Source organism: Mus caroli, unplaced genomic scaffold, assembly GCF_978045245.1.
Source record: "Mus caroli unplaced genomic scaffold, Mus_caroli_1 scaffold_16, whole genome shotgun sequence".
NCBI lineage: Eukaryota > Metazoa > Chordata > Mammalia > Rodentia > Muridae > Mus > Mus caroli.
Genome location: NW_028227271.1, coordinates 29122555 through 29147637, shown reverse-complemented (window position 1 = coordinate 29147637; position 25083 = coordinate 29122555). Strand labels below are relative to the sequence as shown.

Sequence of the window (25083 nt, the reverse complement as noted above, 5' to 3'; positions counted from 1 at the left end):
CAGGCCTTGCCTGTTCCTGATGCTGGAGGTCTTCAGCTGTGAACCTTGTCCAGTTGTTGAAGGATGACTGTGTGACCTCCTCCCCCTTCCCACCAAAAATTCAGCTGGCAGAGAAGTGTGACCTTGGGTGTCAGGATGGAGGTAGGCTGGTGGCCAGACAAGGACCCCAGATGCAAAAGTGACTAGCTGACAGGCCGGAAAGTGAGGACAGGGCTGGAGCTGGGCATCAAAACAAAGCGGTAGGCCATCTGCACATCCTCTTGCCTCAGTGTCTCCACCTGGAAGGTTTTCAGTATCTGAAACACAAGGGTGTGTGTGTGTGTGATCCATATAGCCTCCTCAGCAGGGCACAGCACTGGCCCATCTACTGCGAAACTGCTTAGTGCAGTCACCATGCTGAAAATAGGACTTCCTGTGGAAGCCTGAGCCTATAGAGACCTCACCGAACACAGGAAGCCCAGATAGACCCTGAAGGCCTATGCCTTTGTTCCAAATACTGCTCATCAGCAACCCCCCATCTCACAGGCCCCCAACCAGAGCTGCTCACATGGTGAAGCAGGAGCATCATCTCCACCTCTGCCAGGCGCCTCCCCAGGCACTGGCGCACCCCAAAGCCAAAGGCCAGGTGCTGGAAATTCCTTTTCCTCTCCAGCCAGCGCTGAGGCATATAGCGTTCAGGCCTTGGGAACACTGCAGGGTTTCGGCCCATGGAGTAGAGATAAAGTAGGACCAATGTCTGTGGACAGATGCCAAGAGCAAGGTCAGCTGCCTCTTTGAGTTAATGCAGGGCAGGTCAATGGGTGGGTGTATGAAGATCACTCACCCCAGCAGGGACATGGTAGTTCTGAAGCACCAAATCTGAGCTTAGAATTCTCTCCAAAAAGCCACCAACAGGATAGAGCCTGGAGATGAGGAGGCGACAGCAGCGGCCTCAGATATGAAGGGCTTCTCCTGTCCACATCCACACCTTTCTCCCTCAGATCCTCCAGGGGCTGCTTGCTGACTCTGCTGAGCTCAGCCAACCTCCAGAGGAACCATAGCACCCATCCATAGGGAGAAGAACGGAGAACATGAACCCAAAAAGAGAGAGAACACTGAACAGTGGGGAGGGAAGGGCAGTCATCACCTACCTCAAGGTCTCTTTAAGGGCAGCCCTCAGCAAGGGCAGGTCTGACATGGCCTTCTGAGGATTTTCAGCGATGCTGGCCTCAGCTGCCAGGCTCTCCTGCCTCAGGGCCTGCTGAACATCTGGGTTCCGAGCCAGCTCAAAAAGTGTCATTGCCAAGGGGATTGCTGTCTGCAGGAGCCAGAGAGCAATCTCAGACACCCTGCCAAAGGGCATTGCTACTACAAAGATGCCCTTCCCTAGGGGAAGTGCATGGGCATAGCAGAATAAGGACCCAGGGAGCTGTGACTTCTGAATTTTTGCTCTAGGTCCTGAGAGACAGGCTACAGACATTCCAGTCCTGGCCACTGTCTCAGCACCTTCATGATCTGGTACTCACAGCCTGCTTTGGTACACAGTGGTACCCGGGTGTCACATGGGGACATGTCCACTTTACATTTCCCTGTACCTGAATGACAGTGGCTGTCCTTGGGCCCCTCAGCACTGACCTCACTTCCCAGGCCTGAAAGAGGTCCATGTTCCCCACCCTACCTTCTATGCTTCCATGAGAAGTTCCAGAGGGAGCCCCTGAGCCTCTATATCCAGATTGCCTCTTTTTATGACACAACACACAGAAAGAGCATCTGAAGTCTCTCTGATGTCACCAGCCTGCCTCCATGCTCCACCTGGGCATGCTGACTCTGTATTCATCTAATTTGTTATAAAACCTGATTAATGGCCCTTCTTGATGGAACCCTCCCCCTGTTGACCTCATCTGTCTTCCTGTCTCTCATCTTAGGCAGCCAACCTCCTCCCCTCTCCGCACTCCACCCCACCCCAGTGAGCCTAATGTTCTAGCATGCGAATGAAAGCTTCCATTTCATGAGCACTGATCTCTGCATGTTCACCTAAAGACCTCTCTCTTCCTGGCACACCTCTAGGTACAGTCTTCAATCAAAGGCAAGAGGCTTCTGGAAGGGATAGCCTGGGAATGCAGTTCATAGGAAATGCTTTGGGGAAGACAGACAAAGAGTCCCAGGGGATTCCCACAGCATGGCCTGACCGTGTCAACGCTCCCAGCAGTGAGCTCCATAGAGTTTGCTTTGATGGCGTCGAGAGGCAAAGCTCCCTGAGATATTAGTTCCGCCACAATGCCACTGTAGGTCTGAGAGCTGCCGAGTCTGAGCTCCTGGTGCACCTTCCAGATACATCTGTTGGCTGGAGATGTGAAGTAGGAGCTTGAATACAAGCAGCCCCCACTGTCCCATTGTGCATTCCAACCCTCATCACCAATGACAGTCCCTACTTTCCTCCCATTGTCACTGAGTCCTTTCAGTCATAGGCCTGGTAGGAACATGTTAGAAGAGCAGGAAGCAGTGGTTGCCATCATTTGAGATGAGCCCAGAGTAGCCACGAGTAAAGATAAATGGTAATTAGACTGACCCAGTGTCTCCTGTCCCAGGGCACGGCCCAGGTAGTGGTCCTCACCATACTCAGAGATGACATCCCAGGCATCGAAATGTTCTTTCCACACCCGAGTGCTTGTCCAGCGAGTCAGGCTCTTGGGTAGGAACAGGAGCTGTGAGGTGGACTTGAACATAGAATGCAGGGCATGGATAAACTTCAGGCTGCCAGGGCTCAGGTCATGGCCAAGGAGGCCTAGCCGTTCCCCAAAAAGAGCAAAGTTGCTGGCTGCAGAAAGAATGGTAATCCTGAGCTAAGGTGGGCAATCCCTCTCCTCAAGACTGCCTTGGCTCTCCCTGCCACACATGCCGCCCTCCCTGACCCCCTTAAGTTGAGACTTTCCCCTGGCCGCACACCTTCTATAGTGTAGTTGAAGAGGCTTTGCTGGACATCCATGGTAAGGCTCCCACGAGCATTTTGAAGCACCTTCTCTTTCAGGGTCTCCAAGAAGTCCCTTGCTACCATGTCCACCATGGGGACAAATTTTTGAACGGCTTTTGGTGACAGCACATTTCGGTTCAGCCGCAGTCGGTTGAGACGCCATTCTGGCCCATTTCTGAAGGACACAGAGCAGAACTACAGACACCTCCAGGGAAGGCCCTAGGCCTACATCCATCTACCTAACTCTCAAAGAAACTCAGGAAAAGAGATGTTGAGCTCAGAGGTAGACTTCTCAGGTCCTGACCACACTCCTTTCTTCCAAAGCAGCCTACATATGCTGGGCAGAGGTCACTAAGTCTGAGGTGGATTTAGCACATCCCTACCCAAGATGAAAGGAGGCTCTGCTGTCAAGCTCTGCCTACCTGGCCTATACCACCACCCCACAGAAAAGAAGCCCTAGCTGAACTCACTGGCCATGTCATCCTGTAATGTGTGATCTCTGAGACATGATCCCTGCCTGTCTCAGCTAAGGGATCCCATCTTCCCTAAGGCAGGCACCTCAGCAGAGGACCACTCACAACATCCACAAACTGAAGTCCAGGTTGCAGGGCCCCCATGGAGATGCTCCAGTAAATGACAGGCAGGAGTTTGCACACAGAGCCACAGAGGCAGGAAGCATATCCCTTTGTGTGCTAAAGTCTGTGATTGGCAGTGATCACATGTACATTTACACGTGTATCCACCCAGGACCTCAAAAACATATGTAAACAAGTCCCTGTCTGCACAAAACTAACACAATAGCCATGCACAAAGATGTAAACACACATAGAGTCACAGATGCAGACAGCACACACTTTCATATCTATAAAAAAATGGACACATTTACACACGTACAAAAATATACTCAGGTATATACAAGAGCTCTCTGCTTTCTCAAAGGTACATACTCACAATTTGCCCACAGCTGCCATTTGCATCTGCCCCCCCCCCCCCGCCAGACTCCATCTGCTAAGTGCCTAACCCATGTGCCTGTTTCCCAAAAATTATTTTGTGAACATAAGAATTCCCTAGAGCACGGATTAGTGTGCCTGTGTGGCTTCCCTTAGTAAGCCTCCCCATACCCACTAGTGACCTCTTTCCAGCGTATCCACTCCACGGACCAGGAGCTCCTGCTTAGCTCTCTAGACATACATCCAGCTGCAAGAGGGAACTCTCTCCTCTCTTACCACCTGACTCAGTTTTGATGGTGAGTCCACAGCAGCTCCAACTCCTTGTTCTCTACCCCGTTCAAGTCCAGAATATACTTATCTCTGGAAGTAAAATTACCCCTACAAAAGAAGGACTTCATTGCTAGCTATCAGGCTGAGACAGAAGCCGGCTATAGCCCTAAGCCAGTGGCAACCCCTTCCTGGGACAATTCTGAAACTGGTAGGAAGGAGAGCCATGCTCTAGAAAAGCATATTTGCAGCAGAAGCTTGGTCAAGAGGCATTCCTCTGCTACCTCCCTCAGGCCCGGGATCTGCATGGCATGGTATCAGTCCATGCTTGGCTGTAACTGGTCTCCACAGCGCCACCCAAGCAAGATCTGCATCTTGTGTCTGAGCCATCAATCTCAACTCCCTCCTCTTTCCCAATGTCCACTCACAGCAAGAACACACCACGTCTCAGGCCACGAAGTTCTCTGTGGGCCACCCAGGGCTCCAGGTGCATCCGACGGGGGAGCACACTCTCCACCTGGTGCAACTTCTCAGCATCCTCTGGCAACATCACAGACACGATCTGTGTTTTTCCTATACTGTGCCTGTGGGATGAAGCACAGAGCCCTGCTGTAAGTGGAATGCCCTCCACCTGAGATCCCTGCAAAGCCAGCCCTGTCAGTGTGCTCTCTCATCTCATCCTCTCCTGGCCCTTGCTTCCTCCACAGGAGGGCTCTCCCAGTGTCTGCCTGACTCCCTTCCACTTCAACACTCCCCACCCCCACACACTCTATCCTCTCAGCAGTGAGCAGTGCCTTTCTCTGTCCATGTGGAGAACCCATGAGTCAGGCCCATAACCTCCTGTGCTCCCTCCCTGTCTTCCTAAAGATGGAATACCTGGTGCCTACTGGAGAATGGCAGCACCTCATACCCTGCAGAGCCTGGGCAACCAGAGGACAGGAAGCTCTGTCTGTGCTTGGCTATGAGTAAGGAAGCCCTTACCTGAAAATGGGCCCCAGCTCCCGGAAGACCTGATGCATCTCCAGGTGTAGGTTTTCTTGGCCCTGCTCCCTCAGGATCTGTATCATCTTCAGCCACTTGTTCCTGGAGTACTGTGGTATGGCTTCAAAGGGCTGCAGGGTCTTTGGGGCCAGTGTTGCTGTGGTGCCCAGTGCCCTGGTCCTGTGCAGGCACTGCCAGGGTCTTGCCAGCCACACCTCTGCTGTCACCCTGAGAGCCATTGCCATCCTCCTGTCTTCAGTTCACAGCCTTTTATCCTGCCTAAATATCCTGCACTGTTCAACTAATCACGTCATGGAAGAAACTGTCCCTGGACTTGTCTGAGACATTTGGGCTCTGGTCATGACTGGGGCTCAACTGTCAGTAGAAGTATATGACCAGCTCCCTAACACCTGCACAGCCTGCTGGTGGTTAGAAACTGAGAGCAGGTATAGTGTCCACATAGGAGATCGGGTTGCTTGAGGTAGAGGGGACAGAGACCACTCTCTCGTCCCCATAGATGGAAAAAGGAAGACGGATGGATCCTTTTTCTTTTGAAGATATCATAGAAGACCTTGGTTTCTTTTAATAGACTTGGGGTTTTTTTTGTGGCTTTAGTGAAAATAAATCTAAGGACTAGAATGTTTATAAAAGCATTGTATTTTTCCCCCAAGAAGCTTGAATTCAGTTTCTGTAAAAAGGAACAAACTTTCATTGTTGCTACACGTAAAACCAGAATAACACTTGTGGCATCCTGGTGGTGACGTCACAGTGGCACATGAGATCCTGAGAGGAAGCCTGCGCCTGGGCCAGGACTGTCCTCTCCATCATCCGTGGTTTGGTTGGACGAGTCTCACCCTCAGCTTCCATCTCCCCTCCTCAGACTTGTCAGATCTTCTAGCTCGTAGGGTGTCTGCTTTCTTGGTACCGTGGGGCTGTACAAGACTAGCCTCCATACTGAACCTCAGCATCTTCAGGATTTCCGCTGGACCTGGTCACATCTGAGTCTGTTGATTGTTGACATTCCCTCCCAGAAGGACTCTTGCCTGAGTATCCCATCACCCCTCCAAACCCACTGCATGCCACTCTTCCCTAATTGAACATGGCCTCAGGGTCTCTGAGAGAGGCCAGAGTCCATATGAGAGGAAGAGTTAGGAGAGGGCTTCCATCTTCACAGCCATGGGGGAGGCCAGCATCCCAGCTGGGTGCAGACCTCCCAAGGTAGCTTCTTTAAGGTCATTTATGCTCCTGCCCCAAAAGCCCTCACCCATTGCTCTGTAAGTCTAATAAACTCATTAGTTCCCTGGGGGTAAACTTTGGTAAGCTCCTACCTTGACTTGCCAGTGGGACTTTATGAGGAGGAGATAGACCTTGCCTAGACTCCTCACCTTCCACACCTAGAGAGAACTCTCAGGACTCACAGCAACACAGCCCCTGGAATATGTCCATTCATTCTCTCACTAGTTATACAAATAGTGTTAGCAGGTCAGAGTACAAGGGGTATTGGGAACATTCATGTGGTAGTGTAGATCTTTAGAGAATTGCCTAAAACGAAGCTGATGATCTGTTTGGCATGATGGGGAACTATGACGAGAGAAGGGACTTCTAGACCTTTCCTTAAGAACTATTTGGGTTTATTGGAGGAAAAAAAAAAGGATCAGAAAGTACAGAGAAGTCCCACGAAAGCACCTCCCCCAGGCATAGCCTCCCACTGTCAGCCCAGCGGTGCTGCTCTTCATAGTCGACAAACCCAGCCTGACATATTTTCATCATTCCATGGCCTCAGCTTCCACAGGGGTTTGGCGCTCAACATGCTGTGGGGTTGACACCCGTAGAGGCACCATGGGAGCCTCACACAGGATGCCTTCATCTCTTAGATGTCCACCTCTGCCTGTTCATGCCCTGTCACACATCTCTGGTGACCACTGACCTTTCTTCTCACCCACATTTTCCCCCTTTAAACTTGTTCGTGAGTGTGTATGTGCATGTATTTGTGTGTGCATGTCAATGGCATTGTGCAGTGGGGGTATATGTGTGCATGTGTGCCTCTGTGTGTGTGTGTGTGTGTGTGTGTGTATGGGTGTCTGTGTTGGGGGGAGGGTGTGTGGGAGTGTGTGTGTGCAAGTGTATGCATGTGTGGTGTGTGCCCAAGTATGTGCATGTGTTTGTGAGTGTGTGTGTGCATGTCTATATGCATGGTGTGTGTGTGAATGTAGAGGCCAAGAGACAACTTTGGTAATCATTCTACACACACCACCTACCTTTTTCTTTCTCTTTTTGAACAGGAATCTCTCACTGGCCTGAAATTTGCCAAGACAGAGGGGCTAGCTAGCCAGTGAGCCCCAAAGACCCACTGTCTCTACCTCCCCAGCATTGGAATTAAAGTACATGCCCCATACTGGGCTTTTAAAAAACGAGGCTTAGGGCTGGTGAGATGGCTCAGTGGGTAAGAGCACCCGACTGCTCTTCCAAAGGTCCAGAGTTCAAATCCCAGCAACCACATGGTGGCTTACAACCATCCGTAACGAGATCTGGTGCCCTCTTCTGGAGTGTCTGAAGACAGCTACAGTGTACTTACATATAATAAATAAATAAATCTTTTAAAAAAAAAACAAAAAAACGAGGCTTAGTTTATTGTGTTTAACTGTGTATATATGTGTGTGTGTGTACGTGCATGTGAAGAGGGTAGAGCAGAGGGTAGGGGTGCCAGGTTACTCCTGGAGCTCATGTCATAGAAGGGGCTAGAAGGGTGGGGGGTTGGGGTGGGATGGTGGAGGAGTGAGGAGTGGGGGTGTGGGGTGGGGGTGGGCAGCTCCCTGATGTGCACGCTGGGAACTGAACTTGTGTGCTCTAGAAGCGCAGTAAGGGCTCTTAACCATAGAGCCATCTCTCCAGCCTGTGTGCTCTAGAAGAGCAGTAAGGGCTCTTAACCATAGAGCCATCTCTCCAGCCTGTGTGCTCTAGAAGAGCAGTAAGGGCTCTTAACCATAGAGCCATCTCTCCAGCCTGATGCTGGGCTTTTTAAAAATACAGGCTCTGGAAATTGAATTCAGATGTTCCTGCTTGCGAGGCACGTGTGTCACCAAGCAGACCATCCCAGGCCTCTCTCCCTGTCTTCTTCTCTCATAGTGTTCAGCCATATACCTTGTAGACTTTCACATTGACTTCTTTCTCATAGTCATTTGGGTTTTCTTTGGTGGACCCATCATTTCCTTTTAGAACAAACGAACACCCCAGGTTCTGCCTAAGACAGGGTTTCTCTGTCTACCAACAAAAGAACACCTTGACTTCTCTCAAGTTTGAGAACCAGGGTTCTCTACCAGCAACCTCTTTTGTGAATCCGACTTGCAGTTCATTTGAGTAAACACCAAGGTGTGCGCTTGCAGGCTGTAGCCTGTCTTGAGCATGTCTTCCAGAGTAGCCGCATCTGAGTTCTCATCCAAAAATGAATGAAGACTCCTGGTGCTCGAAGTCTTTACTCGATGAGGCCAGGACCGGGTGCTCCCAGAGTAGAGGGCCATGGGCTGGGGACTGCAGCTAGCCCAGGGTGGGGAAGTGGGGAACTGGAGCTCCAGCTTTGCTCATCGGCGAAGGTCCTAGGTTTGGCAGTGATTATGGCTGGGAGCCCAGAGGCTTAGGCTGCAGCTTGGTAATAAAAGGCCCCCTCCATATTCCCCATAGTGGTTCTCCATGAAAGATACAGTCCTTGGTTCCAAACTATTTATTGGTTGTTCATTCAGGAAAATGGATATGTACCGTACCTCTCAGGGTGGACCCGAGATTAAATACCTTTTGCAGGGAAGAATGTCTGGGAAGGGAAGCTTATTGGTGAAACCCTCGGGGCCTCTAGGTACCTCATTAGCAAGGAGAACTCTGTTCTGGGCCTGTGGTCAACAATGGGTGTCTTCTTCAGTCACTTTCCATGTGGTTTTCCCAGACAGTCTCTTGCTGAACCTGAAACTCACCAACTTAACTAGCTTGCTGACCAGCAAACCCCAGGGCTCCTCCTGTCTGCCTTTCTAGGCTGGGATTACAGATGTGTTCCACACCTGGCTTTACATGGGCACTGTGCATCAAAGTCACTTTTCATCCTTTGTGTGGCAGGCAGTTCACCAACAGAACCTTCTCCCCTGCCCCTCCCCCTCCCCGCTGAAACATGATTATGTGGAATACAGAATTCCTTGTCTCAGGGGTTTTCCTCTCAATTTTTTAAATGCTTCTTTCTGGTGACTTTCTAAGACACTAGACATGATGTTTTTCTCCTGCACAGTCCAGATTTTTGTTACTCTGATTTATTATTGCTATTTTCTTTATGTTTGGTGCAGTTTAAATGCTATATACTTAGGTGTAGGGAGTTTCGTTTTGTCTTTTAAAGCACTATTTGGTGAGGGGCACACAGTTGGTTGATTGGTTGGTTGGATTTTGGTTTTTGAGATAGGGTTTTTCTGTGAAGCCCTGGCTGTCCTTGAACTTACTATGCAGACCAGGCTAACCTCAAACTCAGAGATCTTCCTGCCTCTGTCTTCCAAGTGCTAGAATTGAAGGTGTGTGCTACCACCACCCAGCTGGTTTTGTTCTTTAACATATTATATTTCTGATAAAATAAGACAAGTTTAAACATTAAGGTTTTCACGGCCCTTATAGGTCCTTTCATGAAGGATAATGTTAGTCAAGAGTTCTGCTACTATGACAAAATGACAAAGAACTTACGAAGAGAAAGGCTTTGCTTGGACTTGTGGCTTCTTCATCGCTTTTGGACAGTGGTGAGTATGTTGTGGTTAGAATGTGCATGAGAGGAAACTTCTCGCCTCACAGCATCCAGGAAGTAAAAGAGAGAGACAAGAAGGGACTGGATCCTTTGAATGTCACACTCCCAACGTGACATAAGTTCCTCCTGCAAGGCCCCAACCTGTAAAAGACCTACTATTTTCCATTAGTGCACAGGGGGATGACCATATCTTCTATGAGCCTTTGTTTAAAAAACAAAAATGCATGTTCTAATTAGAGTAAATATGCCTAAAAATTGCATTCTAACTAGAGTCAATATGCATGAAATTTGTGGATAAAGCTGCTCCATCCTAACTCTGCTTTAAACTCTTTTCTTAGGGGTGATAGAAATGGCTCAGCAATTAAAAATGTACTGTTCTCTATACAGAGAAACCCTGTCTCAGAAACAAACAAACAAACAAACAAACAAACAAAAATGGTCTGTTCTTGCAAAGAACTCAAGTTAAAGTCCCAGCACCCATATCAGGCAGCTTGAAACTGCCTGTGACTAACTCGAGGGACCCAACTTCGTCTTCTGACTAATTCAGGCCCCTATAGTCACATATCCAACCCACACACAGATACATTCATGCAGACACAGACAAAGACTCACACAGAGAGAGAAAAACACGCAAAGACTCTAACAGACACACACTCACACACTGACATACACAGACATAGACACGCAGACACACTCACACAAATGCAGACACATACACAAAGACACACAGACTTAGACACATTAACACAGACACAGATACAGAAACACACACAGAAAGAGACACAGGCACACACACAAACACACATACACACAGACACAGACACACACAGAGAGAGACAGACACTGTGTTGGTTTGAATATGCTTGGCCTGTAGGGAGTGGCACTATTAGAAGGTGTGACCTTATCAAAGGAGGTATGGCCTTGTTAGAGGACGTGTGACACTGTGGAGCTGGGACTTTGAGGTCATTAAATATTCAAGCTACACTCAATGTGAAACATATTCAGTCTCCTCCTGGTTATCTCCCAATCAAGATGTAGACCTCTCAGCTGCTCCAGCACCATGTCTGCCTGCATGCTGCCATGCTTCCCACCGTGATGATAATGGACTGAACCTCTGAACCTGTTTACCAAATGAGTCCAGGGGTAAACTTGTGTTGTTTCCATTTTAGCTAAGACTGATTAGAAAAATAAACTTCAAAATTTTTATTATTATTTATTTTATTGAATGTCTATGTAGGCTCTTGTGCCACAGTGCATGTGTAGAGACCAAAGGTCAACTTTCAAGAGTCAGTTCTCTCATGTCACTGAGATCCAGAGACTGGACTCAGGTCATCAGGTTTGAATGACAATGTGCTATTACGACATGAGCCACTGAAGAACCAACCTGCCTCCATTTCAGGCTTCAAAGCCATCTTATAATAAAGACAAACTAGGCTCATTCCAGTTTATGATTAAACCTCTGTTTCTCAAGGGTTGGGCTCCGTCGCACCTGTAACCTCAACTACAAATGATTCAGTTGGACACTGTTCCAGGAATGGCAATCATGCCTTTGCTTTAAAAAGGCATGGAGAGCTGGAGAAACGGTTCAGAGGTTAGGAGCACTGATTGCTCTTCCAGAGGTCCTGAGTTCAATTCCCAGCAACCACATGGTGACTCACAACCATCTGTAATGGGATTGGATGCCCTCTTCTGGTGTGTCTGGAGACAGCTGCAGTGTACTCATATACATAAAAATAAGCTTTTAGCCGGGTGGTGGTGCCACATGCCTTTAATCCCAGCACTTGGGAGGCAGAGGCAGGTGGATTTCTGAGTTCAAGGCCAGCCTGGTCTACAGAGTGAGTTCCAGGACAGCCAGGACTACACAAAGAAACCCTGTCTTGAAAAACCAAAACCAAAACAAAAACAAAAAACAAGTCATGGATAGCCATCTTGCAACCTTACCTTTGTTTCAAAAGGTTTTCTGACCATTCACGACTGCCTTGGTACGACTACCTGCTGTTATGACTACCTCGTTATGTCTACCTTGCAACTGTGTCTTTGCTCCAGGAGGAACCAATTTGTTGCGCTAGTGTTCTACTCCTGAAACCCCACCTGTCTTACCCACCAAATCCCCCATTTGGAAACCCTCTATCCCTAAGCTACAAAAACCTTGTCTTCCTCACATCTAATGCTGACCCCTTAGACCCCGCCTTAGGGGGGCGGCAGCCCATGTACCCAAATTAAAAAGCCTGCTTTAATTAATTGCTTGCTTTAATTAGTTTAGCCATGATGATGTGAGCCAGTAGTCTTTCTCCTCACATCTTTGAAATTAGCACCATTTCCCATCCCCTCTTGAAAAATATTTATTTTATATGTACGAGTGTTTTGCCTGGTGTGTGTGTGTGTGTGTGTGTGCGCGCGCGCACACCACATGTGTGCCTTGAGTCCTTGGAGGTCAGGGTATAAGCTCCCTTGGAATCAGAGCTGTGGGTGGTTGAGAGCTACCATGTGGATACCAGGAACTAACCCACATTCAGATAAAAAGTATTTTGGAAGAACCTTTATTTTTCTCCCCATTTGCTTGCTTGGCCTCCCTCCTGACATGCATTTGATGTCTCTGTTGTTGCTGCTGCTGCTGCTGCTGCTGCTGCTGCTACTTACTGCAAAGTTCTGGATGGAAAAAATAGCATTGGCAATAGTCTGTAATGTTTGGGGTGTCTATGGGGCTCCACTGCTCAAAAACTCAAAAAGTGGTAGCCTACTTCTGGTACTGAGGTTTTTATTTGGTAGCATGTGGTGTCTAGTTAGGGTATTGTGCTCCTATTACAAGCTCTTTTAATATATGTATATGTATACATATGTATATTGTATATGCATATATGTGTGTATGTATATATATTTAGGGAGCTCTCTAAAACTACTAAATGGGCTTCGTCCTGGTTTTGTTTTACCTCTGTTATGGCTCCCCGATCCATGGCTCTAGACAGTTTGTCCTGACCGCTTTTATTACCAGAAAAGCTCCTCCTTTGTAACCTTTAGCTTTAATTATTTATCTGTGTTTTTAGGCGTGCTTTCTAGTTTCCTTTCTGTCGCTGTGATAAAACACTCTGACCGAAAACAACGTAGGGGAAGAAAAATGTATTTCCATTTATTTTTCCAGCTCACAATCCAGTGTTGAAGAAGTCACAGCAGGAAGTGAAACGGAAACCACCGTGGAGGGATGCTACTTACTGGCTTCTCCACCAGGGTTGCCAGCACAGAGGCTCCCAAGGCTCCATACAGACCTGAGCCCTGGGATTCCAAGGCAGGCCCAGAAGACGCACTACCCCAGACCTCCACCTGGAGGCGCTCAGGAGCTGCACTTCCTGTGGGCCGCTATGGCCCCAATCAGAAAGGATTCCCTTTGATATTTGGTTCACACATCTGCATCCCTTAGGACTGTCTGGACTCAAGTTGAGATACTTCCCAAGTGGCACAGGGGCTCAGGACACCCCAGCAGAGGTCCTGATGAAATCCCTTACAGCATGTAGAACTCTTGCCTGTGTGTCTTGCTGCTGCTGCTGCTGCTGCTGCTGCTGCTGCTACAGTGAGGCCCTGCTGCTCAGAGACCCCTGAGGCTAAAAAGGAGAGTGCAGGGGAGGTTAACTCCACCCAAATGTAAGGAGAGAAAAATGGAGCTGCCAAGGAGTTAGAATGGAAGAGTCCTATGGGCAGAGAGAACAGGAAATTTCTCCATTCAAAGAGTGCATAACCAGGAAGAACGGGGTGTGTGTGTGGGGGGGGGGGTTTGGATGAGAGAATCCCAGGCACAGTGCTAGAGTCCAGCAGCGCCAGGGTGCTTGTGTTAGCCAGGAACAGTCATGATCCGGCTGTGCTCTTGACTCAAGTTACCAGCTCCCCACTCCCCACCCTTTCCTGAGGGATGGCGGAGGAGAGGGGTGTAGAGAACTGTCATGGATCTTCTGTGGGCTGCAATACATGGCATGTCTGCTGTGGGCCTCAGCCAATATGAGATGCGGGGTAATCTTGGCAGATCCATGCAGCCTGGATTCTTTGTACGTCCTTGGGGTGGCAGAGCAGCCAGCTCATCTCTCCTGTCTCAGAATGTCTGTTCTCCCCAACTTTAGCTTCTTGCACAATCCCTGCCTAATCCTGGAGGGTTTCTGAGTCACATTCCATGGCCCTTCACAGCTCACCCATAAGGAGACTGGCAATCTGGGTCATTAGAGGAAACTGTGGGTGCCCAGGGGTTCCATCAAACACTTGGCTCTGTAGCCCCAATTCTCTAGCTTCCAGCATCTGGTACCTGGGTCGTGTGGATAGGAACTTTTCCTCCTCTTCAGCATCTCTATCTGTTTTTTCCACTTCTCTAAAGAGTGCTTCTGCCAGAGCCATATGAACTACTTGGCTTGGGGAAGGGAGGATCTTAGAGTTTTATTGCTGTGAGGAGACCCCATTACCAAAGCAGCTCTTATAAAAGAAAAACATTCAATTGGGGCTGGCTTATAGTTTCAGAGGTTTAGTCCATTATCATCATGGTGGGAAGCATTGGCAGCGTGCAGGCAGGTGCTGGAGGAGCTGAGTTCTACATCTTGATTCATAGGCAGCAGGAGACTGAGCCTTACTGGGCATAACTTGTGCATATAGAAGACTTCAAGGCCCACCTCCACAGTGATACGCTTCCTCCAACAAGGCAACACACACTCCAATGAGGCCACGCCTACTAATAGTGCAGCTCCCTGTGGGCCAAGCATTCAAACACATGGGTCTATGAGGGACCATACCTATTCAAACCACCACAGGGTGGCTCGTGACTGTAATGTCAGCATTCAGAAGGCTAAGATAGACAGATTCCTGCAAACTCCAGGCCATCCTGAGCTTTGTCATAAATTCCAGGTCAATTGAGAACCTGTCTCAAAAAAAAAAAAAAATCCTAACTAGTGAAGTGAATAAGCCTTAAGCTTGTGTAAGGGCAGTTACCTGTCTTTCTGGACAGAATGCTCTTCTCTCTGAGACCTAAGGAAGGAAGTATTAGGAACTCTCTGGTTAACAGCAGACATCCTTATCCTTGCTGCCTTGGTCTTTTCCCGGGCCAGACTGAAAATGTGACACTCCATTCAGGGCACTGACCAGAACAATCCAGAGGAGGAATTCAATGATGAAAGGGTAGTGTTAACGCTTGCCCAGGGTATTGAGAATTCTGCCATAGAGCATTCAATGAAATCAACCATTTTTTTCAAACAGAGATCTCAAAATAAAAATCAGTCTCCCTTGTGAGCAAATCAAACTGTCTCAAAAATACAGACATAAGGGACCAATCCTTCCCCTATGAGCTGCCCTGTTCCTGTTAATGACACTCTGAGGGGCTGGTCTCGACGGTTTGGCTTGAGTACCAGAGGCAAAACAACAACAACAAAACAGAGGTTTAACTGAGATTCCAGAGGTATGCATTTCCTCATACTCTTAATGTATTACCTGAGGCATTGAAGCCAGGCTCCAGGAAGGAAGGATGGGGGTGGGGTTGGGGGAAGAGGCCTCAAGACAGCTGCAACACGTGTAAGAGAGGGGGTGACTCTTCTGGGCCTGCCTTGGAATCCCAGGGCTCAGGTCTGTATGGAGCCTTGGGAGCCTCTGTGCTGGCAACCCTGAAGTTGTAACTTCAGCTCAGGAGTTCATGTTTGGAGCTTGGGACAGAATTGCACAGGAGTCGCTCAGCCTGGAACCATGAGCTGCTGTCCTCTTCCCAATGCTTCCCAGTGCTACAACCCTCAGGTGGCAGGTGCTACAATGTCCATGGTAGACTACTTGCTTCAGATATGATATGACAGGCTGGGGTCACCTGAAGTTTCACATGAACTAGATCTGGGTCAGGGATACTTCCCAGACCATGATCTCTCTCTTCCTGTTACCAGCCTGTGTTCTCCCATCCCCCAGGAATAGAGATAACACACCACATTCCAGTGTCGTATGTCACCTTTCAGGGTGACTATCTACTGTCAACCTAAGCTACAAGAAGGTATGCTCGCATACATAGCCTAACTATTTTAGTAACGTCAGATGTAGACATGATACAATTGCTTGTGGCAAGAGCAGGACTCTTGGAGGTTCAGTGCCACCACCCATCCTGTAGGTCAGACATCAGGAAGGGTGACTCTGTGGAAACATTCAGAGGAACTATTGCTCACGGTGCAGTAAACGAAGTGACACAGGTGTATGTGTGGTTGCCCTGCCTATCTTTTTTCAAATACACAACAGACACAATGCCCGGAAGTCCCTGACTCAGAACATTTGGGTCTATAATGTCTTGATGTTGTGACAGTGTGAACATACCCAGGCCCCATTCTATTCTTCACTTCAGTTCGAGATTCAGTAACTGACCTGAGCAAGCCAACATTGTCAATATAATGTGGGCCTTGAATTAGGTGACTTTCCCAAATCCAGGAGCATTTGTGTATAAAAGCTAGCATCCTCGTAGTTTCTGCACAGAAGGCCAATAATGAAAAAATGTATTAAGAGCCCACAGGACAACAGCTTTTACGGCTTTTAGACTTAAATGACTTAAATTATGCCTTAGCAGGGCCATTAAATGTCAACAGATGATGGCATAATACAAGAAATGTACAAAGGGGACACGGCTATTAACCTGACCATTGTAAATTCAGCTCAGTGTCCATGCAAGAGACATTTCAAACAGCAAATGACGACATCAGTTTGGCAATCAGAAGACCTTCATCCTAAGAACCCTCTGAAGTTGCTTTTACAAAGAAGAGAAAAATAATCACAGATAAGATAAGGAACAGGAAATTCAGGAGAACTGAGAAATCAATTTTGCTGACTCACACAGATACTGGTTGATAAGAGAGGGACACGCTGGACAGAAGTCAGGCAGTGACTGATGGCAGCTCGCTCGGATGGCATCAGTCGCTCAAACGAGCTCCTCTCCTTGGACAATCAGAATCTCCATCTGCACTGAAAGATCCCTTTGGCCTGTAGTGTTTGAGCAGCATCACCCGTGTTAACCCTCTAACGCATGGCTCTGCACACCGTGCACACCCAGGGTGGTCAGTGAGCCCGTGCCTGTGGTTCAACCTCTCTGGTCCTCATGGCTTCCCTTAATCTGCAAAGTGATGCTGCAAAGATCTTATCAGTAGTTGGGAAATACACTATCATAACAACAACAACAACAACAAAACATTATTAGACAGTTTTATAAATTAGACAAAATGAGACTATAGCATAGTTTATTTCTTTGTTTATTTAGAGACGGTCTCTTATCTCCCAGGTTGATCTACCCCCCTAGGTTCAAACTTTCTATCAAGCCAAAGACGTCCTTGACCTTCTGACCCTCCTGCCTCCACTTCCCAAATGCTGAGGTTACAGACAGAGCCATAATGTTCCCTTGACCCTGAGGGTGGAAGCCAGGGATTCTTATAATGCAAAGCAAGCACTTTACCATCTGAACCATCTTGGGCCTTAGTTTGTTATTTCTACCCTTTTAACACAAAGCCTTGTGTTCTCGTTTTACTGATAAGCAAGTGGAAAGTCCAGAAAAATTAGAGCCCATACCTGAGGACACAGGCGTGAGTGGCAGCAGAGGGTAACCCCTTCCAGGTTGGGTCTGAGGGATGGGGACCTACAGCATGGAAAACCATTTTGGAGTGGATACTGGAAGGATGGACACTGTAATAAACTAAAATTTTCAGGGCCTCTGGAGCCTGTGGAACAGCAGCCCCTGACCCAGGCGGTCTCCAGACCTCTGTGGTGTCAGCGCTGGGTGTGGGAATCTCAGCAGCAGAGGGTCCCCAGCACATGCACACTACCAAGAAAGCCAGTGAAATCCTGGATTCTGCGTGAAGCGTGACTAACAAGATCCCTGCTCAAGCAGTCCACTGACCTGGGGAGTTTAGAAACCAGACAGGGCACTCATGGAGATCTCCATTTCAATAGCGGCAAGGCCCCTCACGCAGTTTCACACACTGTCTTGCATGCTCTGCTCTCATCTGGTGACTGTCCCTCTCTTGGGGTCCTCTGGTCTCATCAAGAAACTCCAATCTAAAAGTTTGGAGCTGAGACGAAAGGATGGACCATCTAGAGACTGCCATACCCGGAGATCCATCCCATAATCAGCCTCCAAACGCTGACACCATTGCATACACTAACAAGATTTTGCTGAAAGGACCCAGATATAGCTGTCTTTTGTGAGGCTATGCCGGGGCCTGGCAAACACAGAAGTGGATGCTCACAGTCAGCTATTGGATGGATCACAGGGCTCCCAGTGGAGGAGCTAGAGAAAGTACCCAATGAGCTAAAGGAGTCTGCAACCCTATAGGTGGAACAACAATATGAACTAATCAGTACCCCCAGAGCTTGTGTCTCTAGCTGCATATGTAGCAGAAGATGGCCTAGTCAGTCATCATTGGAAAGAGAGGCCCATCGGTCTTGCTAACTCTATATGCCTCAGTACACGGGTATGCCAGGGCCAAGAAGTGGGAGTGTGGGGGCTATGGGGGGACTTTTGGGATAGCATTGGAAATGTAAATGAAGAAAATACCTAATAAAAGAAAGAGAAAAAATAAGAAACACTAGTCCTATTCAATTCAGTTTAAAAAGGAGATTTATTCTCAAATAAGTTTGAGTAAACTTTTATGAAAAAAAAAAAAGAAACTCCAGTCCACCAAATTTCAGTTCCAAGCACTGCTCTTCAGCAGAAGGCTGTTGTTCTCTAGGGCCCTTGGGACCTGCACCAAGTAAGGATCTGAGCTCATCCACCAGCTTGCCCTTCCTGACCAATCCTGTGTCCAGGAGCAGCCTATCTGCCTTCATTAACTAGTACTGCTCTTTGACACTCGCTGAGGTGACAAGCAGGCGGTCACCTGAGTTCGGCCCTCTCTTGGTTCCCAGGGCCTCACAATACACCCTTGTGTAAGAAGGAGGGAACAATGCCATGTAGGAGCCTTTCGGTCAGGCCTGGCTCTGGAGAGTTAGGGAGAATCCAACCAATGTAGTCACCCACCAAAACTGCTGCCAACTTAGAATCTAATTCCCAGATCCATTCTCTTCACTGGGGCAAGGTGTTGGCCAGGCTTTTGGAGATGAGGAGGGAGGCACGCACGCACTGAACGGGGACAGCTTCTCTTTGATGGAGGATTTACGATCCCTAGGGCTGACTGATGGAGTCCTGGAGCTGGACCACAAGCAGTGAAGAGAGGAAATGCTTCAGGCTTCACTCACAGCTGGACAGTTCTGAATGCTCTTTGCTCCAGAATAGACTGGAGTTCACAGGGGCTCCTGAAGTCCTGAGGAGATTGGTGTTGTCTCAGGATAGAATCCTCAGGATCCACCCCAGGAGTGAGGTATGCTCAGAGTGTAGGCTACATGGCTGGCGTCACGTGCAACAATCTAGCTGAAACCAGTCTGACCCACACCTTATTCAAGCTAATCTGTCCCAGCATCTGCCCTTACCCCACAGCCAGAAGGGAGGCCTCTCCATAGGGTTTCCATTTGTCAAGCGTCTTTGAATTCAGGTTAAAGCAGCACACTTCACTACTGGGCCACCAGTCAGCAGGTACGGATGCAATGAAGCTCAACTCTTTTGAAGTGGTTCAGTTCCTCTGAGGTAGTTAGAGGGAGCCATGGGATGTGTGGGGGAAAAAAGTCAGGCCAAAATAGCTTGTTGGGCCTCCTGAGGGGCCTACCTCAGCCCCCACTAACAGGTGACAGCTTCCTCGAACCAGCTCTTGGGGGCCAGCAGATGACCAGCTTGCAGACAAGAGTTCTGGTTTTTTTTTTTTTTTTGGTTTTTTGGTTTGGTTTTGTTTTGTTTTGTTTTGTTTTGTTTTGTTTTGTTTTTCGAGACAGGGTTTCTCTGTGTAGCCCTGGCTGTCCTGGAACTCACTTTGTAGACCAGGCTGGCCTCGAACTCAGAAATCCACCTGCCTCTCAGACAAGAGTTCTGAATGCAGCACTCTGGACAGGGGCCACGGTCTCTATCAGCCACATCTGTGAGGTTGCCTCTTGGAGTCCTTCTGATTGGAGTTCAAGAAGTGCCCCACCTATGGCTACACATTCCAGTTGCATGATGGCACCAAACTCCAACTCTTAACTCTGCAGCTTGTAAGCCCCTGTGGGAACTCGGCACCTACTGGCTGAGATAGATATAGCAGAGGCCGAGGGCCAGCAGTCCCCAGCTGACGTGGAGGCTCCTGGCACTATTGCAGAGGTCCGTGTTGCAGCAGGAGGACTTGGAGTTGGCTGTGACGTGATTAATGTCAGGGCAGGTAAATGCACATGTTTTTGTCACGGTCGTTTGCTGGCCTGGCGGTGCTGGAAACAGAGGGAAGAGGGTCATTTACTGAGTCCTGTAAAACCCACTCCTGGCCCCGTCAGCAAACCCAGGTCACCTGCAGCCTCCAGTTCAAAGGGTCAGACAGCTAGATGTCAGTAGGGTTAAACTCAGGAGATAACCAGGTTCAGGGCTCAGGATGTGGCCAGGATTAAGGCTTAGTATGTAACCAGGGTCAGGGCTCAGAGTCATGAAGATCCAGGCTCAGAATGTGACCAGGATCAAGGTTCAGAGTATGATGAGAATTGACTCAATGCGGGACCCAGGATCGGGGCTCAGGAATATGACTAGGGTTACCCACTCCCCTACCTCCTCCTTTCCTTTTTGAGTAGCTAGTGCTCTTGGCAACAGTTAGAATTGCATGTTATATGTGCCTGTATATCTGCACACAGTAGCCCATTTGGAAATGGGTTTTCCACTCTTTCTAAGCCAGTGGTGTTGGGTTTCATTTTGCAGGGAGGACTGGATACCCAAAACATTTTTCTGAACAGTTGCAGGAACCTCTCAGGGCCATATCTGCCCGGCTTCCCCAACTCTACCAGCAAGCTTTGCCTTAGCTGGCATCCCCAGGTACCAGACACAGGTTCTGTCCCCTGACCCGCCTACTTAGGACCAAGATACTCACTATACCAGTTGGTCAAGCAGTAGAGGCTCTGGCTGGAGCAAGTCTTAGGCCTGTAGCAGTCCTCTGTACCACTGCATTCATGACACTTCAATGCCTGGGCTGGAGAGACACAGCTGGGGTCAGAGACAGAGGCACTGTCCTTCCTCTCCTCACACCAGATAACCACACCAGACAGCACAGGACCCAGCTCTGAGGAAACACTGACCACCAAGTAGCCCATCCTGTTCTCCAGCTACCCACGTGGACAACCTCCCTCCCAGCAGCCAGACTGAGGTGCCAGCACATAGGGCCCTGACTCTGGGACAGAAAACCAAGACTCTGAGCAAACAGCAGTCCATGCTGCTGGCCATATGTCACAGAATGTCACCAGGCAAATGATGCTAATTCCACAAGACTTTGCAAAAGAGACAGCAAGTCTAGCAGGATGGCTAGGCTTAATGGAAAAGGTGAGTAGGAGGACCAGTGAATAGAGGCACTTGTTGCCAAGCTTCAAGACCTGAGTTCAAATCTCCAAAATCCACAGTGGAAGAAAATTGGTTCCAACAGGCTGCCTTCTGACTTCCACATGCACACTTTGGCATGATCACATGTACACACACACACACACACTCACACACTCACATACACACACACATACACACAGGGGAAGAGGGAGGGAAAGGGGAAGGGGAGAGGGATGGAGATGGAGGGGATAGGGATGGGGATGGAAGCGGAGGGGGAGGGGAGAGGGACAGGAAGGGAAGGGGAGGGGGAGAGGAGAGGAAGGAGAAGGAGAGAGGGATGGGAAGGGGAGGAGGAAAGAGAATGTTAATATACTATAAGAATTTTAAGGTGAGTGGAGGTACCCATGAAATAACTCTGTGACTAGACTGTGGGGCCTCCAGCAAGTCCGGTACCCTAAGCCAACACCTCCTCTGGACAGCAGGACCACATCATCTGGGGGGGGGGGGGTTGTGCAGATCCAGCCAGGTCACCCCACACCTCAGGATGCCAACCAAGGACTGGATGCTAGACAGGGGTTCCCACTTCCTTGCTTACCAGAGGATCCCAGCAGAATCAGGGGCAACAACCAAAGCAGGTGAGTCCTCATCTTGGGCAATGAGAGCAAGCAGAGCTTGTGTCTCTGTCCAGCTAGCACTGGACCAGCCTGTCTTTATATCCCTCTTGCTCTGTGGGTGGGGCCTTGGTCCGTCTCTCACTCCTGACTACCTACATGTGTCATTTCTGGGTGTGTGGTTGGGAGGTAAATACCTCCAAGAATTCTTTATCCAGCGCTCCAAACCCTCTCCCATATCCATCCTCCCTTTCCCCTGCTCCTTACAAAGCCCCCAACCCTGACTCCAGTCAGCTGCACAGCGCTGATTCTAACCAGGTCTTCACTGAGGAACCATTGTCTGCTCCTTGCCCATCTTTAAAAAAAAAGTACCAGGCACGGTTGAAACACACCAGCCAAGGAGTCCCAGATAAAAGAGCCCATAAGGGGGCTCCTCTCAAAGCTCCACTCCTTGGTGTATAGATGCCGTTTTCCCCTCATGACCTCAAGGCCTCTTTGGGTCCCTCAGCTCCTCCAACAAGCCCAGTGAGGTTACTCTCCATGGCCTGTGAGGAGATAGAAAAGGAATCAATAATGATATTCATTCAATAAGCAGAAAAGAAAGGAGACACCATGGAGAACCATGGGTTGGGGATGCTTGGCATTGGTGGGCTGGGGATGCTGGGGGTCATCAGGCTGGGATGCTGAGCTTTGGTGAGATGAAGATATTGGGGTCCAATAAATTGGGGATACTGGACATCAGTTAGTTGGGGAGTTGGAAGCAGCAGACTGGGATTGTGGGAGACAGGGGGTGGAAGGGGGTCAGTGACCACTGGCTGACCATTGATTGAACAGGACTCAGTTCTGTAAAGATATTTAAGCATCCCAAGTGTAGAAATTGGTCTTTCTTCCCAACTTAAAGCATTCTAGATATCCATTGTGTCTCCATATTATAACAAAGAAAGGGGAAACAGCCAGGTCACAATGAAGTTTAGGGCTTCTCACCCCCTGGATGCTGTGTCTGCCTGTTACTAACAATTTTTTCCATGGCAGACTTGAGGCTCCAAGATAAAGCAAGCACCCTTCTGTGCCACATGCTCCTGTCTGGCTCCCCTATGCACAGTGACAGCTATCACCCTCCTGAGGACCAAGCACTATTTAGGCAGGCTAGTGACAGTACCCATCCTAGACTGTCATAGGTAGACACATTGGTCAGGACTCAGGAAACACCAGTGTCAGGGTCACATCCTACCCATACCTCCGCCATCAACAGGCACAGCAGCCTCCTGCACTGGGGCAGCATTCAAGCACACAGGGAAGTGGCAAGCCCTTAGCAATTCCCAGACAAAACAGTCTGCAGTTGAAAGCTGTGTGACCTCTGCCACTCTGCTGTCACGTTTACCTTCTCTAAACTAATGAGGAGTCAGGGGTCAGCCCAATGAGGCACAAGTTTCCTGATAAGGATCTTGGGCAACACCTTGACCAGTCATAGCTGCCAGCCTAGAAAGCCTGTTTGTTGTCTTGGTCCTCTAGACAACCTTCCCAGAATAGTAGAAAGTCATCATATCTGCAGAACATCGGGAGCTGTGTACATTCCAAGCCTAGAACATACAGGTACACTGTCTCACCCTAGGGTTGTTTCCGAGAGTGGAATAAACTAAAGATTTAGGCATAGGAAGATGACGCTGGGAGCCCTAAATGTCATTATGGAACCTTCACAGGAGTGAGGCAGAGGGCTGGGGAGAAGGCTCAGTCAGAAGAGTTTTGTGTTTGCAAGCATCCTCAGAACCCACGTGAGAAGCTGGGCGTGGTGGTATGTGCTTATAATCCCAGCATTAGGAGAGTAGAGATAGACGGACTTGTGGGACTTGTGGGGCAGTCAGTCTAGCCTACTCAGTGACCTCCAGACCAGTGAGAAAGCCTGTCTCAAAGAGAAACAGAGAGAGAGAGACAGAGACAGAGACAGAGAGACAGAGAGACAGAGACAGAGAGAGAGAGAGAGAGAGAGAGAGAGAGAGAGAGAGAGAGAATGTTTACAGTTTATAGGACACACAATTGACCTTGGCCTCTAGTCTCCATATATATGCACTCACATGTTCATGTACACACATGTGTAAGTACCACATGAAGAGAGGAAGACAGAGAGAGACAGAGACAGAGAGAGAGAGAGAGAGAGAGAGAGAGAGAGAGAGAGAGAGGAAGCTGGAGGGTCAGAAGACAGGACGTGCAAGCTGAGGACAGAATCAAGAAGAGGATACACCAGAGAAGCTTCTAGAAGCTGGAAGCAGGTCAGAGATGTTGCCCTCCAGAAACAGGACTGTGTGGCTCTGTTGAGGTAACCCAAGGACCACCACTTGACCTCAGAAGTGTAAGCCATAAGTAAGTACACAGCATTATTTCAGGCTGTTGGATTTGTGGTCTTAGCTGCCACAAGTGGCTAAACCATCGGGCGTCCACTTGGCCAAGTGGACCAGTTGAGAAGTGGGCCCAGATTGAGATTCTGCCCTGTGGGGAAGTTGATGACCAAAGTGCAAGGGCTCCCCACACAGAGTTAAGCTCTGCCACAGAATGGATGACAGAGGCCTTCCAGGTTCCATCCCCACTTCTGGAGGCTCCATGCCAGCCTTGGACTTCCCCCAAATTCACATGCAGCAAGCGCGGTGTGAGTAGACCATAATAGTCTACAATTGTACTCCAAAGTTAGATCCAGGCCCATCCCTACTACACTCGTAGTCCCTGGGACTCTGAATCACTATGACCTGATGTAGTCTTCCAAAGGATGCACCTTTAGGACAAGGTGTGTCTGTTTTCTGGAAGTGTTTTTGTTTTGGTGTCTTGTAGCCCAGGCTAGACATGAACAATTGATCTTCCTCCCTCCACCTCCAAAGAGCAGATAGCACAGGCGTGTACTGCCATGCCCAGTGTAGTAAGTTTGTTTTTAATAAAACTTTATTATGGTGGTAAAAACACACATGAATCAACCTTATCTTTGTAGCTACTTTAAACTGTTGGGTGGCAGTAGGGGCATTAATGCGGAGCCACCATCACCACCTGTTCATCCACAGAATGTTTTCCACCTCTCCAGACTGAAATTGTCATCATTAAACACTGAAACCCCACCACCTTTTCCAGACCCTTGGACCCACCTTCCCACTTTCTTTCTCTATGGACCGCACTCCTCCTCCACTGTC

At 48.8% G+C, this 25083-nt stretch overlaps 3 protein-coding genes across 5 annotated transcripts in view; 1 reads left to right on the top strand and 2 right to left on the bottom strand.

The window, feature by feature from the left end:
• LOC110310260 (glycosyl-phosphatidylinositol-anchored molecule-like protein) overlaps positions 1-15279 on the top strand; it is a 42529-nt gene extending 27250 nt beyond the window's left edge. The window contains exons 4-5 of one of the 2 annotated variants that reach the window (XM_085831682.1): positions 9790-9908; positions 13053-15279. In XM_085831682.1, the coding sequence (XP_085687808.1) occupies positions 9790-9908; positions 13053-13070 (137 nt within the window). In that variant the 3' untranslated portion in view covers positions 13071-15279. Of the gene's footprint in view, positions 1-9789; positions 9909-10945; positions 11010-13052 lie in introns of those variants that run through there. The other variant, XM_085831683.1, reaches the window with a different exon arrangement.
• LOC110310257 (cytochrome P450 11B2, mitochondrial) lies at positions 183-5393 on the bottom strand. Of its 2 annotated transcripts, XM_021183038.3 has the most exons (9): positions 5149-5393; positions 4596-4751; positions 2926-3125; positions 2594-2797; positions 2169-2323; positions 1131-1297; positions 824-902; positions 548-736; positions 183-296 (listed from the first exon to the last, which is right to left on the bottom strand). In XM_021183038.3, exons 1-9 carry the CDS (start codon positions 5391-5393, stop codon positions 183-185), a joined length of 1509 nt encoding a protein of 502 aa, XP_021038697.2. The 2 variants fall into 2 exon arrangements, with proteins under 2 accessions (XP_021038697.2, XP_021038698.2); XM_021183039.2 differs by lacking the exon at positions 548-736 and having other exon boundaries at positions 5149-5387.
• Positions 15280-20030: 4751 nt separating the features above from the next.
• Positions 20031-21949, bottom strand: LOC110310999 (lymphocyte antigen 6D-like). Its single transcript, XM_021184186.2, has 3 exons — positions 21898-21949; positions 20860-20958; positions 20031-20215 (listed from the first exon to the last, which is right to left on the bottom strand). Exons 1-3 carry the CDS (start codon positions 21947-21949, stop codon positions 20031-20033), a joined length of 336 nt encoding a protein of 111 aa, XP_021039845.1.
• Between the last annotated feature and the right edge of the window lie 3134 nt (positions 21950-25083).